We start from the raw sequence: 12909 nt of genomic DNA, 5'->3' as shown, positions 1-12909 counted from the left end.
TTTGTGGTTAACTGAGAAAAAGAGGGGATAGGATAGAAACTGAATATGAAAAGGGACTTCTGTTCTCTTAGCTTCTCATTAATGAAATGTTAGTAACATGAAGCCGCAGTCAAATTTGTCAGGCAGGTCCCTGGTTCCGGGCGTGAGAAATGGGAGCCCAGATGATACGTGTTGCACTTTGTTCATGTCAGAAGGTGTCCCAGCCGCTGGGAGTGCAGAGGGGATCGTGGTCCCTGCCCACGAAGCTTGGTGGTCTAGTTGAGAGCTGAGGCAGGTGAATGGAAAACAGGGTAGTAAGTGCTGCTGGGGAGCTGGATCCCCGCCGAGTGACGGAGCCGTCTCTCAGTCTAGGTGTGACTAGAACCGGGACTCCTGCATCCCGTTACAGCTCCAGAAGAGGAGAGCTTTCCAGAGCAATGGAGGTGGCGTGGAGACGTGTAGTGGGGCTCGAGCCGCAGGTGTTCAGTGTGGCAGGAACACAGGTCGGGGCAGGGGCGGTGGGGCTCCAGGCTGCACAGGCAGGTCGGAGCCACACCGAAGGCTTTGCGTGACCAGCTAAGGAATTCGGGTTTCATCCGAGCTAGTGGAGAAGGGATGTCAGCCTGAGCAGTTAAGCTGGGGAACATTATCAGATGTGTTTTTCTTTTTAGAAAGATAACTTCGCATTGTGAAAGATTGGGAGAAGGAATTAAATGTATGCTTAAAAATAGGTGCAGTCAGGGCCGGCCCCGTGGCCGAGTGGCTAAGTTCGCACGCTCTGCTTCCGCGGCCCAGGGTTTCGCCGCTTCAAATCCTGGACGTGGACGTGGCACCGCTCATCAAGCCATGCTGAGGCAGCATCCCACTTGCCACAACTAGAAGGACCCACAAATAAAAACACAGCTGTGTACCATGGGGCTTTGGGGAGAAAAATAAAAAATAAAATCTTTAAAAAAAAAAAAAATAGATGCAGTCTAGGAGACGTAACAGATCCGCATCCTGGATAGTGAATTCCGGGAGGGACTCACCCTTGGATTAGAGCGGCCGGCAGATGCTGCAGAGTTGAGACCCGATTCGAGCTGAGCCTAGGGGATGAGGAAGCCAAGGGAGAGGGCACTGCGTTCCCAGGAGACAGTGTGAGTAAGGCGAGAAAGAGCCCCGTGTTCTACGGGCAGAAGGTGATTGTCAGGTCCCACACCTTGGTTGTTCACAAGATTTCGCCTTGTCCTGGGCCCCTCCTGCTGTTTCCTAGATAGGTCCGATTACCTCCAGCCCCCAGTCTTTGCGGGAGTGTGAGATGCCCTCCCCCAACCCCGCCGGCTCTGGGAGCAGGCTGGAGTTGTCTAGAGAAGAGGCCTTTCTCCAAATGCTCTTTGATAATAAAGTCATTTTATGCCCTGCTTCTGCTGCCGTGTTGTGTTAGCCCTTAGGAAGATCTGCCTCCCATATGGCCAGGCAGTCCACGGGCTTTGTTTCAGGGGCGCGGCATTACTGAGCCTCGGCAGTTAGAGTAGATAACTACTGACTGCTTCCCCTCGCAGCCTGGGTAAATGATACCTAGAGAAGAAGTCAGGAAACGAGCTGAAGGGCCGCTCGTGAGGATGCTGAAATGACTGAGAGTCATGACCGCACTTCCCCGGGGAGGGAGGAGAGCGCATGAGAGCCCAGGAGCGAAAACGCAGCTCCAGGGAAGCAGAGGAGCATCGAGCCCCTGGGTCCCGAGCCCCTGGTTCCGCAGCGGAGAGCAGTCTGCAGGCCCGGGCCTGGAGTCCATGCTTGAACGTGTCGGTCTACAGGAGCAGGGAGTTAGTAATTCTTTTATGGGGCCCGAAGATCGTATGCCCAGTGATCAAGAAACTGTTTCTGTGTACATGGTAAAGCCATTGCAAAATGTTGGAAGTCAGTGTTCTGTTTTCCTGTCAGGCTACTGTTTTTTCAAGTGGTATTTCATTTTTTTGGTGTGTGTTTGTTTTTTAAGGAAAGGGTAACAGTTTATTTTCCAGATTTGCATCATCAATTTCTACTGATTAACAGGGCAGGAAAAAAATGTGTGACTCAGACATCATAGTTAGTCATTTCTGTCTGATTAAACCACTTTCACACATGCCCTTTGAAAAGAAGTATATTCATTTCTCTCTCTGTCTCACACACACATACACACACAGAAGTCTGTGTCCTGCACCTTTATACCGCCGTGTTTTACACCTTTCTAAGACTGAGGCAGAGAAAGCTCGGACGCGTGTGGCTTGCCCTTGCATTATTATACACAGCTCTATGAAAGCGTTCATAAAGCCAGTCGTCAGCTGGTAGAATTCATGGATGGGTCATGGGTTGGTCAAATGGTTAAGATTTGGTAATTACTCTTAGTAATGATTAGGATTTTACTACAGAGAAGTAATTTTTGTTGCTCTTCACCTAATTAGACTGAATACATTTATCCTTTTTTTTTTTTTTTTTTTTTTTGTGGAAGATTAGCTCTGAGCTAACTACTGCCAGTCCTCCTCTTTTTGCTGAGGAAGCCTGGCCCTGAGCTATCATCCATGCCCATCTTCCCCTACTTTATATGTGGGACACCTACCACAGCATGGTGTGCCAAGTGGTGCCTTGTCCACACCCGGGATTTGAAGCGGCGAATGCCGGGCCGCTGAAGCAGAACCTGCGAACTTAACCGCCGCGCCACCAGGCTGGCCCCATACATTCATCCTTTTAAAGTCAGTCATGTGAATAGTACCACAGTAGAGATGCGTGCAGGGGACTACAGAAGAATGAGGAATGGCACAGTTGATGAAGTACCTGAGTTTTTGTGCATTTTGCTTTTTTGCCAGTGATGCAGAGAAGAAAGGACAGCTTTTCTTTCTTTTAAACAGATAAGGAATTCGCTGGAAAACAGTTCCTCCACGGCCAGTGAGCCATAGCGCGATCTCAGCCTCGATTCTGAACACTCATTTAACAGTTCTAATGTTTTTTCTTTCTCCCTGAAGAGAAAATGTGTGTCTTCTGATAAGTGGCTGAAATATAACAGCTTTGCCTTTTCCTTTTCCAGCGTGTTACCCGTTCCCAGGAGGAACTCCGGGAAGAGAAAGCTTATCAGCTGGAGCGGCATCGAATAGAGGCGGTTATGGATCACAAGTCTGATAGTGATATGTGGATAAATCAGAGTTCCTCACTGGGCTCCAGTGCATCCAGCCAAGAGCACCTGGACCACTCCTCCAAGGCAGGCACCCCTGCTTCCACTCTGACCAAAAGTGGCCCTGGGCGCTGGAAGACGCCAGCGGCTGTGCCGCCCATGCCCGTGGCTGTCTCCCAGCCTATTCGAACAGACCTGCCCCCACCACCCCCTCCGCCTCCCGCCCACTATGCCAGTGAGTTGGACGGAATCCCCATGGATTTGCCTCTCCCACCCCCTCCTTCTGCCAGCCACTTAGGACCTCAGTCTGCCCAGGTGGCTGCTGCAGAGCGGAAGAAGAGAGAAGAGCATCAGCGGTGGTATGAGAAGGAAAAGGCCCGTCTAGAGGAGGAGCGGGAGAGAAAGCGAAGGGAGCAGGAGAGAAAGCTGGGCCAGATGCGCACCCAGGCTCTGAACCCCGCTCAGTTTCCTCCTGCGGCTGTCCAGCAGATGAAGCCGGAAAAGCCCTCCACGCTCCAGAGGCCCCAGGAGACCGTCATTCGGGAGCTGCAGCCCCAGCAGCAGCCCCGCACGATTGAGCGCAGAGACTTGCAGTACATCACCGTCAGCAGAGAGGAGCTCTCCTCGGGGGACAGTCTCTCTCCAGACCCGTGGAAGCGGGACGCCAAGGAGAAGCTTGAGAAGCAGCAGCAGATGCACATTGTGGATATGCTGAGCAAGGAGATCCAGGAACTCCAGGGCAAGCCCGACCGCACTGCGGAGGAGAACGACCGCCTGCGGAAGCTCATGCTGGAGTGGCAGTTCCAGAAGAGGCTCCAGGAGTCGAAGCAGAAGGACGAGGACGATGAGGAAGAGGAAGACGACGATGTGGATACCATGCTGATCATGCAGCGCCTTGAGGCCGAGCGAAGAGCAAGGGTAAAGGGGGGCGTGCTTGGGCCGCGCCCCTGTGGTCCCTGCCTCCACCGGCGGCATGTGGGGCGGGGGCCGAGCCCAGGGTCTCGAGGGTTGAAAAGGTCCCTAGGCTTCCCATGTTCTGTGATGTGTACACTGTTAGCTGATGTCCTACAGATGTGAGCCAGGGGGAGGAGGCCGAACATTCTCGAGCCGTGCACTTTAAAAATATTAAATACAATTCAGATAGACCTTTACTGTTGTAATTAGCAAACTCATATTTATCCTGCTCATTAACCCTTCCATTGAGAAAACAAGTTAATAACCCATACTTTGCTAATAACCAGTAATAATCTTGATCAGGGATTGGCAAAATTTTTTCTTAAACAGCCGGATAGTCAATATCTTAGGCTTTGCGGGCCCTGCAGACTCCATCTTTACCGCTGGCTCTGCTGTTGAAGCGCAAGGGCCAGTGTCGGCAGGACGCGAACAGCGGGTGCACTGGGGCCAGCACAGTGTCGTTTACAGATGGTGGCAGGTCATTTGCTGACCCCTGGTCTTGATCATCAGCACCTGATGGTGGGTAACAAAGGAGACTGTTCAGGACTTCAGAGTTAAGATTTTAATATCATTACCGGAGATAGAACCTTCAAAGGAGTTAGAAGGTTGACGAAGCAGGTGTTTATTAAATTGATAAACAGTTACATTTCAGTGGTAGTATAAAGATACTGAGAACTTAGAATTTTATTCATATATCCCCATATTACAAAAAAATTTCCGTTCTTTTTGTTTTGAATAAAAGAAGTAAAACGTCTATTAGTTTAGTACAATAGATGGTTAGAATGCCAAATTTAAGTCTTTGTTACCCTGTCACGAGAATTGTTGACAGAGGCGTTTATTAGTATTAATTTGCAGAGAGTGCTAGTGACCATTTCATGTTACTGTTTTAGTGATTTTTTTTTTTTATACAATGCAGTATTCTGAGAACAGACAGCCAAGAGCACACCCTTTTGTCTTTAGGATTTTCTTTCTAATTCTAGCTTTTCCCTGACACTGTCTGTACTGGAGATCTAAACCCAAATTGTGCCGTCAGACATTTTCGTCTTCCTGCCTCGTGATGAAATTTAATCTTGGGTGACCATTAGTAAGGACGTAGAGCCACGGTGTGACCCCTCTTCTGTTTGTTCTGTGAAGCATTTTCCTGAAAAGTCACACACACACACACACACACGCACTTCTTATCATATACATATTCTCAGCCAAATGTATGTATAACTTTGCCCAAAATTCAATCAGAATCCCTCTTAAGACACTTAAGTTTCTGAAAAGAAGGCCTAAATGTTAGCTATTACATTACTTTATCAGTATTCTCCAAGTCACCAGGAGTAAAATTCCTTAAGAACGGCTGTATTTACCATCAGAACTATTTTATTTGAAAGAACAACTATCTGATGAATAACTAATTGCCCTGAAATAAGAATTCTTTGAAAGATTTCCACCTTGTAGTCAGCAGTCTGGCCCCCATTACATAAACCGTTAGCTTGTCATTGCAGTGTGCGTTTCCCTCTGCTCTGGCCGCTGTCGTCGTGGCCACATGGCAGGTGGGTGCGTGAAAGCAACTGAGTCTGTTCATGGCCTTGTATCATGCCCCAGACATGAGAAAGAACGGCTTCAGCTCTCCTGCGGCTCAGACTCTGCAGGTGAAGCGGATGTTTCTGGTGAAGAAGGAGACGTTACCAATTTTTATTGTTGTAACAGTTTCCTGACAATAGTGAAAAGTTAGCAACTGCGTTGATATTTCTATAATTATTCTTTTCTGTGAAGACTAAATTTTTACTGAAGTTCTATCAGTTTTTCCTAATGGTTAAAACATTGAATATTTCAAAGCCTCTTAGTATGAATTATAATATTTGGAAAGTTTCTTATGAAAATTTACTTTAAAGTGTCTGTATTTATCATTAATTATGTTAATATCTTGGTCTCCAAATAAGAGAGCTAAGGGAAATTTTATTTTTTTTAGTTTCTATGTATCTTAATGAAACTCAAACATTTAATACCATGTGGCCCTTTTTCTCTTTCTGAACCCTAGAGATTAGTCTGTATGTAGTTTTTGCTTTTCTCCTGGGGTGGTCCTTCGGAAACAGACGAAGCGTGAGAGCGCAGATGTGCTGGTGGCGGATTACAGGTCTACACTGAGCCTTTTCTTCACACCTGGTCTTTCTTTTTTTCCCTCTTACCTGCAGCAGACTGCTCTGCCAGCAATCTCTGTTCTAGATTTGGTACGTCCTCGTTTCTTTCCCTTTGGTGCTGTTTTCCTGTCTTGATTTCCCTTTTTCTTTCAGTGGTGGTGGCTTTATGTTTTCAGTAGAGCAGTCCTTAGGGCTGTCCTGCAGCAGGACAGCAGTCCCGCCTCTAGAAGCATGCCTCTGAATGTTCGTAGACTTAGCCACTCTCTGCTTTCCTCCCTTAACTGTAAGTGTTACTGTCTGTTTACGGTTTTGACCTTTCACTCAATTTTAGTCATAAAATTGATTCTGTTTATTCTTATGTAGTTGTAAACACATGCACACATGAAGGAAACTTGGCAGAGTAATCAGTTTCATTCTTGTTACATGAGAGAGAGATTTTAAATATTCAGCTCTTAGAAACTCAGTTGAATTGGTGTTGCCACTGTTTGCCAGATGGCACTGTCTCGGACAGCTGTCTGTGATAGAGTAGGAGAGGTTGCCCACAGACACGTGTTCTGTGCCTGCTTTAATGACATCCATGGACTTTGGTTCACTTTATCAGCCAGAACAGTTTACTGTCTGTGAAAAATACTTGAGGCCACGTTCTGTTGTCCATGCAACGTGTTTAAGGAAGGTGTTGGGGAAATTCAGTCGGTCACTTAGTGCCCACTGAGCGTAAGTACTGTTATCTGTGTCATCTGCCTGTTATATTTTGACTGATATAATTATGTTAACTAAGTCAGCATTTACTGTTAGTCATTTTTTAAATGATAGAAGGCCAATATCAGGCAGTACTTTAAAAAAAATCCCTGAAACGAGGTGTGACTTTAATGGCCTTCTCACCAAATAATAGCCCTCCTTTTTTTTTTTTAATTTAAGTAGTGTGGTGGCACCGTCATTCCAAAGAGAAGGCTCTCTTGAAAACATCTCCCCTCCTTAATGAATGAAAGGCATGTTTTCTGAGCTTTACATTTTTTTTTCATGAGACAAAGATAAAAACCATCTTTTGCTCCCTACTTCTTTGTGTATTAAGGTGTCCATGTAGGAGATGGTTGGAAAATATCAATCAGTTAAAGTCGTTTCTTTGTGTAAAATCTTCATTTAACAAATATTTGTTCAGCGTCCATGATGTGCCAGGTCTGACCTGAGGCGTTGGCTGTGAGAGATGAGGCCCAAGGAGGACCTTTTGTGCCGTGAAGATTACAGGACAGGTGGATCGTGATATTTAAGGCTAAGGGTTACACTGAGGTTTTCATTTCAAAGAAAAATAGTTCAGGATTTTTCTTTCTTTAAAAGATCATTATTTTGAGTGTTAATACTGCCCCTTTCTAAACAAGAAACCCCCTTGTTTCTGCGCATTTCTCAGCCTAATTCCCAGTAATGGTGAATATTATTAACGATGTTATCTGTAGAGTTCTCATGACATCACCGTGCCAGGCCGTCTTGGGAGAACCTCCCCTGTTAGGGTTAGTCCTCTGCTAAGATAACAGGGAGAAGGTGACCGGGTGGCCTGTGTGTGGGAACTCGGCCCGTGGGGGTCTCAGGCGTTTCCTTAGGCTCCTCGCGGGGTTTTATGATGACAGACAGGATGAACGAGGCAGGCCTCTTCCTGTTGGGGAGCAGTCGAGTTCAGAGACGTTGGCGGGTCCTGCCTGCCTTCTGCTCTTCCCCGGGTCTGGGAGTGGCCCCTCGCCCCAGATGGTCCAGGGCCCGCTGCTGCTTCTCTCTGGGCTCGCGCCCTTTGTGCCCGCCGCCTCCTGACCCGTGACCTGGCTGAGCCGGGCGCCCCCTTCACATCTCTGGTCAGAGCCCTCTCGGATGGAAGGCTCCTCGCTGCGTCACTGACGGAGCACCCCCACTCAGAGTCAGACGGCCGTTCAGATTCCAGCACGTTCACGACTGCTCCACCCCTCCCTGCCCTGCGCCGTGCTGCCACCTCCCCTGCCGTCCGCCTCCCCACTCTAGCTGCTCCTTCTCGTTGCTCAGTCTAGGAGCCTGACAGTCGCCGTGACCCCTTTGTTCTCTCCAGTGAGAAGTTCTGCGGTCTGACCTGGCTGAGCCACCGTCCTTTCCTGCCTGCATTGCAGGAGACAACTTCCTGCTGAGTCCCTTGCTTTGCCTTTGTTCCCCTGATAGGCTGCTGCAACACAGCAGTGGCGGTGATCTCTTAGAAGCATGTCAGGTCTCATGAGTGCTCAGAGCCTACAGTGCTGCCCTGTTACTTAGAGAAACACTCTGGTCTCCCCATGGCTACAGGATGCCCTTGTTCTGTCCTCGCCTCCCCCTGCCTGGGCCCCATCCCCTCCTGCACTCCTGTATGGGGTGGGGTGGATGTTGCCCGTGCTGTCGCTTGCCCTGGCTGAAGTCCAAGGGCAGCAGGTCCCTCCACCTGACGCTTGGGTGTGTGACTCATGCCACGTAATGATGTGCATTCCTCCTTGTTTCCCTGTGATGTGGGTGCCACAGAGGGCAAGCCCAGCGTTTGAGAGACTCCCCCAGTATCAGAGAGTGGGAGTCGAGATTCTAACCAGAATTTTCTGAGTTGGCATTCAGTGCTTTTCTGCTGTACCAAAGTGTCTCCTGCTCATAAAAATAACACTCTGTTGCTAGGAACCATCTTTCAACTAGAGATTTAGGTGACCTGCCAGGGTCTCAGTTGGCTCGTCTCAGCTTTCTCTTGTTACCATTTTAGTGGCTCATGTGCTGACTCAGATGACCTGACAGCCCACAGGACGAATTCCTTGGGGTATTATTTTGGGGTAATACCAGTGAAGTGATGTTTTCGGGATTTCAGTGGCTCTTCTGTTTTTCTCCTGTGGAGACCCAAGCTGGATCTTCCCTCCTAGGCCGCTTTCCCGTCTGGTCGTTCTGCAGGACTGTGGGAATGGGGCGTACCCCTCTGGAGCGTCCGGGCACAGAAGGGTTGAATTAAAAGTTTCATGAAAACCTCAAGCAGGAATTCTTGGGACCCTCACTGAGAGTCGCACCTTCAGAGAGGCCTGGCTCCAGCAGACTGTTTTTTGCCTGTTCGGGTTGAGTTGCCTCAGGAGTGGGAGATGGCCCTGCCCAGGATGTCAAGGCCAGAGGTGGACACAGCCCATCTTCAGGAGGGGTCAGTGTTACTCGAGGAGTTAGGAGGAAAAATATGTTCACAGTCAAAACAACATGTCTATATCTTGGAGCAGAACACAGGATTCACGTGATGGTAGGAGATGAAGCAGGACCCAGGGGGTGTGGTGGGCGCTCTGAGCCCACCGTGTGCTCGGGGTCACTCTGACTTGTCTCCGCCTCCTCTGTCTACCAGAGCATGTCAACAGCTACGCCAGAGATCTCCACCTTCCGATAAAATTGTCGTTTTCCTTAAACTGAAAAAAAAAAATGTAAGGGCCCTGCCAGGGGAAGGGAGCCCTCACTCCTGAGTGCTGAGTGCTGCCGTGGAGGGTTTGGCGCACCCCTGTTCACAAGGGAGAACCTGGTCCCCCGGCAGGTCCTCAGAGTGCACTTCTCTTGGAAATGGGGCCAAGAAGCCGCAGAGCTGGGCCCTACCCGGGTCTTGGGTTCCGGAGGCCAGCAGTGATAAGTGGCCTCATCGGGGCTTCGTTGTCAGGCCTTAAAATTTTCTGAGGGTGTGTTTTCAGTGGGTAGCATGAGCCCCAAAGGCTGCAGAGAGAAGCGTTTCTTATGAGTAATGTGCTCAACAGACTTTCAGTTGTATCTTCAGAGAAAGTGTCCACAAGGAAAGGATACCTTGGCCCTATTTTGTATTTGGATATTTCAACATGATTGTCTCCCTTAATGGGATTTCTACTATAAATTAAAGATATAAGTTAATGCATTTTGTTGTATAAAATTATAACCACACAGATCTCAATATACTTTTTTTTTTTTACCTGAAAATACCTCTTTTTAGAAATGTGGACTTACCAGTAAAGCCAAACCTTGGTTTAAGCTTACAAACTGGCTTTTTGAGATCTCAGCATAGTTCTTGGTTTAGAATAACTTCAGTCTGGACTGTCTTGATTCATCCTGTGAGAATTATCGTTCCCTCTGTGAGATCTGTTCCCCAAACAGAACTTGGTACGAGCCTGCTTTGATCGCATCTGACTTCTCATTCTTTTAATGTAAAACAGTGAGCTCATCTCCTTTTCATTTAACTTCAGGGTGTTAATGTAACAGACAGTTTGTCATTGGATATCAGTCATTAATTTGTAACTTAGGTTGAAATGCCTTTAATCATTATTGGATGAAAGTAAACCATACAGCTCAGTGTACCATCTTGAGCTATTATTTGGGGTAAATTAAGAGAGTCTCTTTTCTCTCATTAATGCTTTTTTGGGGGGTAGGGGGTGTAAAACAGCATATCTTTGAAGAACAAAACAATCTCTGTTTTGAAAATGAAAATCCATGATTCAACTTACCAAATAGTGGAGAGAAACGGCCTGAATTATGATGGCTCTCCTTCATTTGCCCTATTTTAAAAATAGCAACCGGTGAACTGAGCACAAAGAGAGGCTCCTTGCTTACCACCATCCAGATTTAGAAGAATGAGTGTTTTTAAGAGAAAATGCCTGTTTATAGATTTATAAGATAGCATTCTGTATCTGTAATTATAATTTATGGAAATTGTAATTGTTCTGGTTTCTTAAAATTATACTCCTGTTTAATTTAAAAGAACTAATTGGCTATTTATTGTACTCTTTTTCTTTCTTATAACTTATTTTTCTTTAGTTCTAGACAGTATAACATAATGAAATTAGTTTGTGCTTGCTTTACTGGGTGACAGAAAAACTTTGATTGCATTAATGCAGTTTTCTATATTTGCATAAATTACTTTCCTGTGGGCTATTGACCCCTCTCAGTTGCTGTTTTATTTTGTTATTTGTATTTGGGTGCTGTTTCTCCTGCTCGGTTTTCCGCCCTCGGCTGTCTGCCTCCTGCAGAGCCCTCAGGCGGGCGCTGACTCTGCAGAGCCCTGGGAGGCACCTCTGACTGTGCTTTGCCTTTCGGGTCTTTCTCAGTAGCATCTGCTGCTTTTACAAAGCCCCCTACAAGCCAATTATCCTAACATCCCTTCTGGGCTTAGACCTAGATTGTCCTAAAGAGGAAGTTAAATTAATTTGTCGTCTTGAGAAGGGAATTTTAATTTTTTTCTAAGTTGTTTTATTGTTCACTGACATGAAAACACCTAATGATACGAATTAGTTACTTTCCCGCCAGATACAGAAGTCAAGCATGAGTGAAGTTGTTAGGTTTTTGTTTAAACAAATACAAACACAGTTCAAATCCAGAAGTTCATATTTTCTGTTTTTGCTGTGAACAGTTTCTAGAATAACTAGTCACTGCAGGGAGTGAGACGCCTGGAGAGACTTTACGTAAGGGCTCCTGCGCTGGTGAGAGATTGAACTGGAGGGCTTCCAGCTCCATTTTAATTTTTAAAAGTTTTAATCAGCTCCTCTTGCTGAGGGACGGTGCAGGGCTGCAGGTGTGGCTGCAGCCAGGTGTCTAACAGATAAGAAATAACCGGAGAGTGCACACTTTCAAATTTACCATTGCCCTAGGCTGTAACAACAGAAGTTTAGTAGCTGTATTATATCAAGATGACAAAAAGAGAGACTTGTATTCTGTTCTCTGCTGGTCAAATGTGCTTTTAATTCAGGATTCCTGTTTAGAAAAGGTATTTGCAACCTGTAGCGATAGAGAAATGTGACCGGGGGATAAAGGAGCTGAAAACCCAAGAGGAGGTGCATCTTCGATTTTTGAAGTGATCTTTAAGTATTTGAATGGTATGAAAGAAAGATTATAAATTTGTTTTGTGTTTCAAAAAGCAAGAGCCTGAATGATGAAAAATAGAAAGCAATCAGGTGATGCATTGTAGACCAACAAGAACTTTTTGACTGGCGGTTCCCTGAAAATAGCACATGCTGTCTTGGGAGGTAGGCAGCAGGGCTCCAGAAGCTGGAAGTGTTCAGACAGGACGGACAGTTGGGTAGAGATGTAGCGAAAGAGTGAGTAAGAGTAAGATTCCTTCCAGATTTCAGGCTTAGATTCTGTGACTCGGAGTTCGGGGGTGTCCCTGAGCTGGGAAGGAATTCTTGAAGTCCAGGATGATCCGGAGGGAGCTAACTGATGGCAAAGGGCCAGGGTGGGAAGAGTGCTAGACACTTGGTCCCCAGGAAGAGGGGGCTACTGTACATGCCCTGTGAGCAGCCCCATGTTCCCCGAGTCCTGTGCTGCCACGTGAGCTCCCCCCACCCCTGAGAGGCTAGTGTTCATCTGCTGTGGTCCAGAGCAGGGGAGGCTGTTTCTTGACATTCATAGTGGAAACAAACTGACGAGGGCAAGGGGAGGAGGATGGTCGAGTGTGCTCTGCAGTGTCATCAGCTGGGAGTCTGCCTGTTGTTCGAGTCTGTTAATTTACATGAGCTGGTTAACTTAAATTTAGTATCATAAAAGAATCATGCTTGTTTGATGCGTGAATGTCCAAGGTAAATTCCTTCTTGCTTCGAGCCACAATTAATGGAAGAATAATTCTGGATCTGTGGGGACAGAGTTTTTAGGTGATTTATTTCGAAACTGCAGAGCTGTAAGATGTGTACGTCGTAACGTCTTTCGGCCGTGCTTTAACCTGGTATTGTGTGTGTGTCTGCTTGTCTCAGTACGCACTTCGTATGTCTTGTGCTG

At 46.9% G+C, this 12909-nt stretch overlaps 1 protein-coding gene across 36 annotated transcripts in view; it reads left to right on the top strand.

Annotated features, from left to right (window-relative positions):
* Positions 1-12909, top strand: part of AFDN (afadin, adherens junction formation factor) — a 139849-nt gene that overhangs the window by 116879 nt on the left and 10061 nt on the right. For 20 of the 36 annotated variants that reach the window (XM_070256370.1, XM_070256353.1, XM_070256363.1 and 17 more), the window contains 2 exons: positions 3023-4024; positions 6244-6279. In XM_070256370.1, the coding sequence (XP_070112471.1) occupies positions 3023-4024; positions 6244-6279 (1038 nt within the window). The remainder of the gene's footprint in view (positions 1-3022; positions 4025-6243; positions 6280-12909) is intronic. The other 16 variants (XM_070256380.1, XM_023632881.2, XM_023632877.2 and 13 more) reach the window with 1 other exon arrangement.

The sequence above is a fragment of the Equus caballus genome, chromosome 31 (assembly GCF_041296265.1).
Source record: "Equus caballus isolate H_3958 breed thoroughbred chromosome 31, TB-T2T, whole genome shotgun sequence".
In the NCBI taxonomy this organism is placed as follows: Eukaryota; Metazoa; Chordata; class Mammalia; order Perissodactyla; family Equidae; genus Equus; species Equus caballus.
The sequence above is the reverse complement of the archived record's forward strand: the minus strand, read 5'-3'. Positions and strand labels throughout refer to the sequence as shown.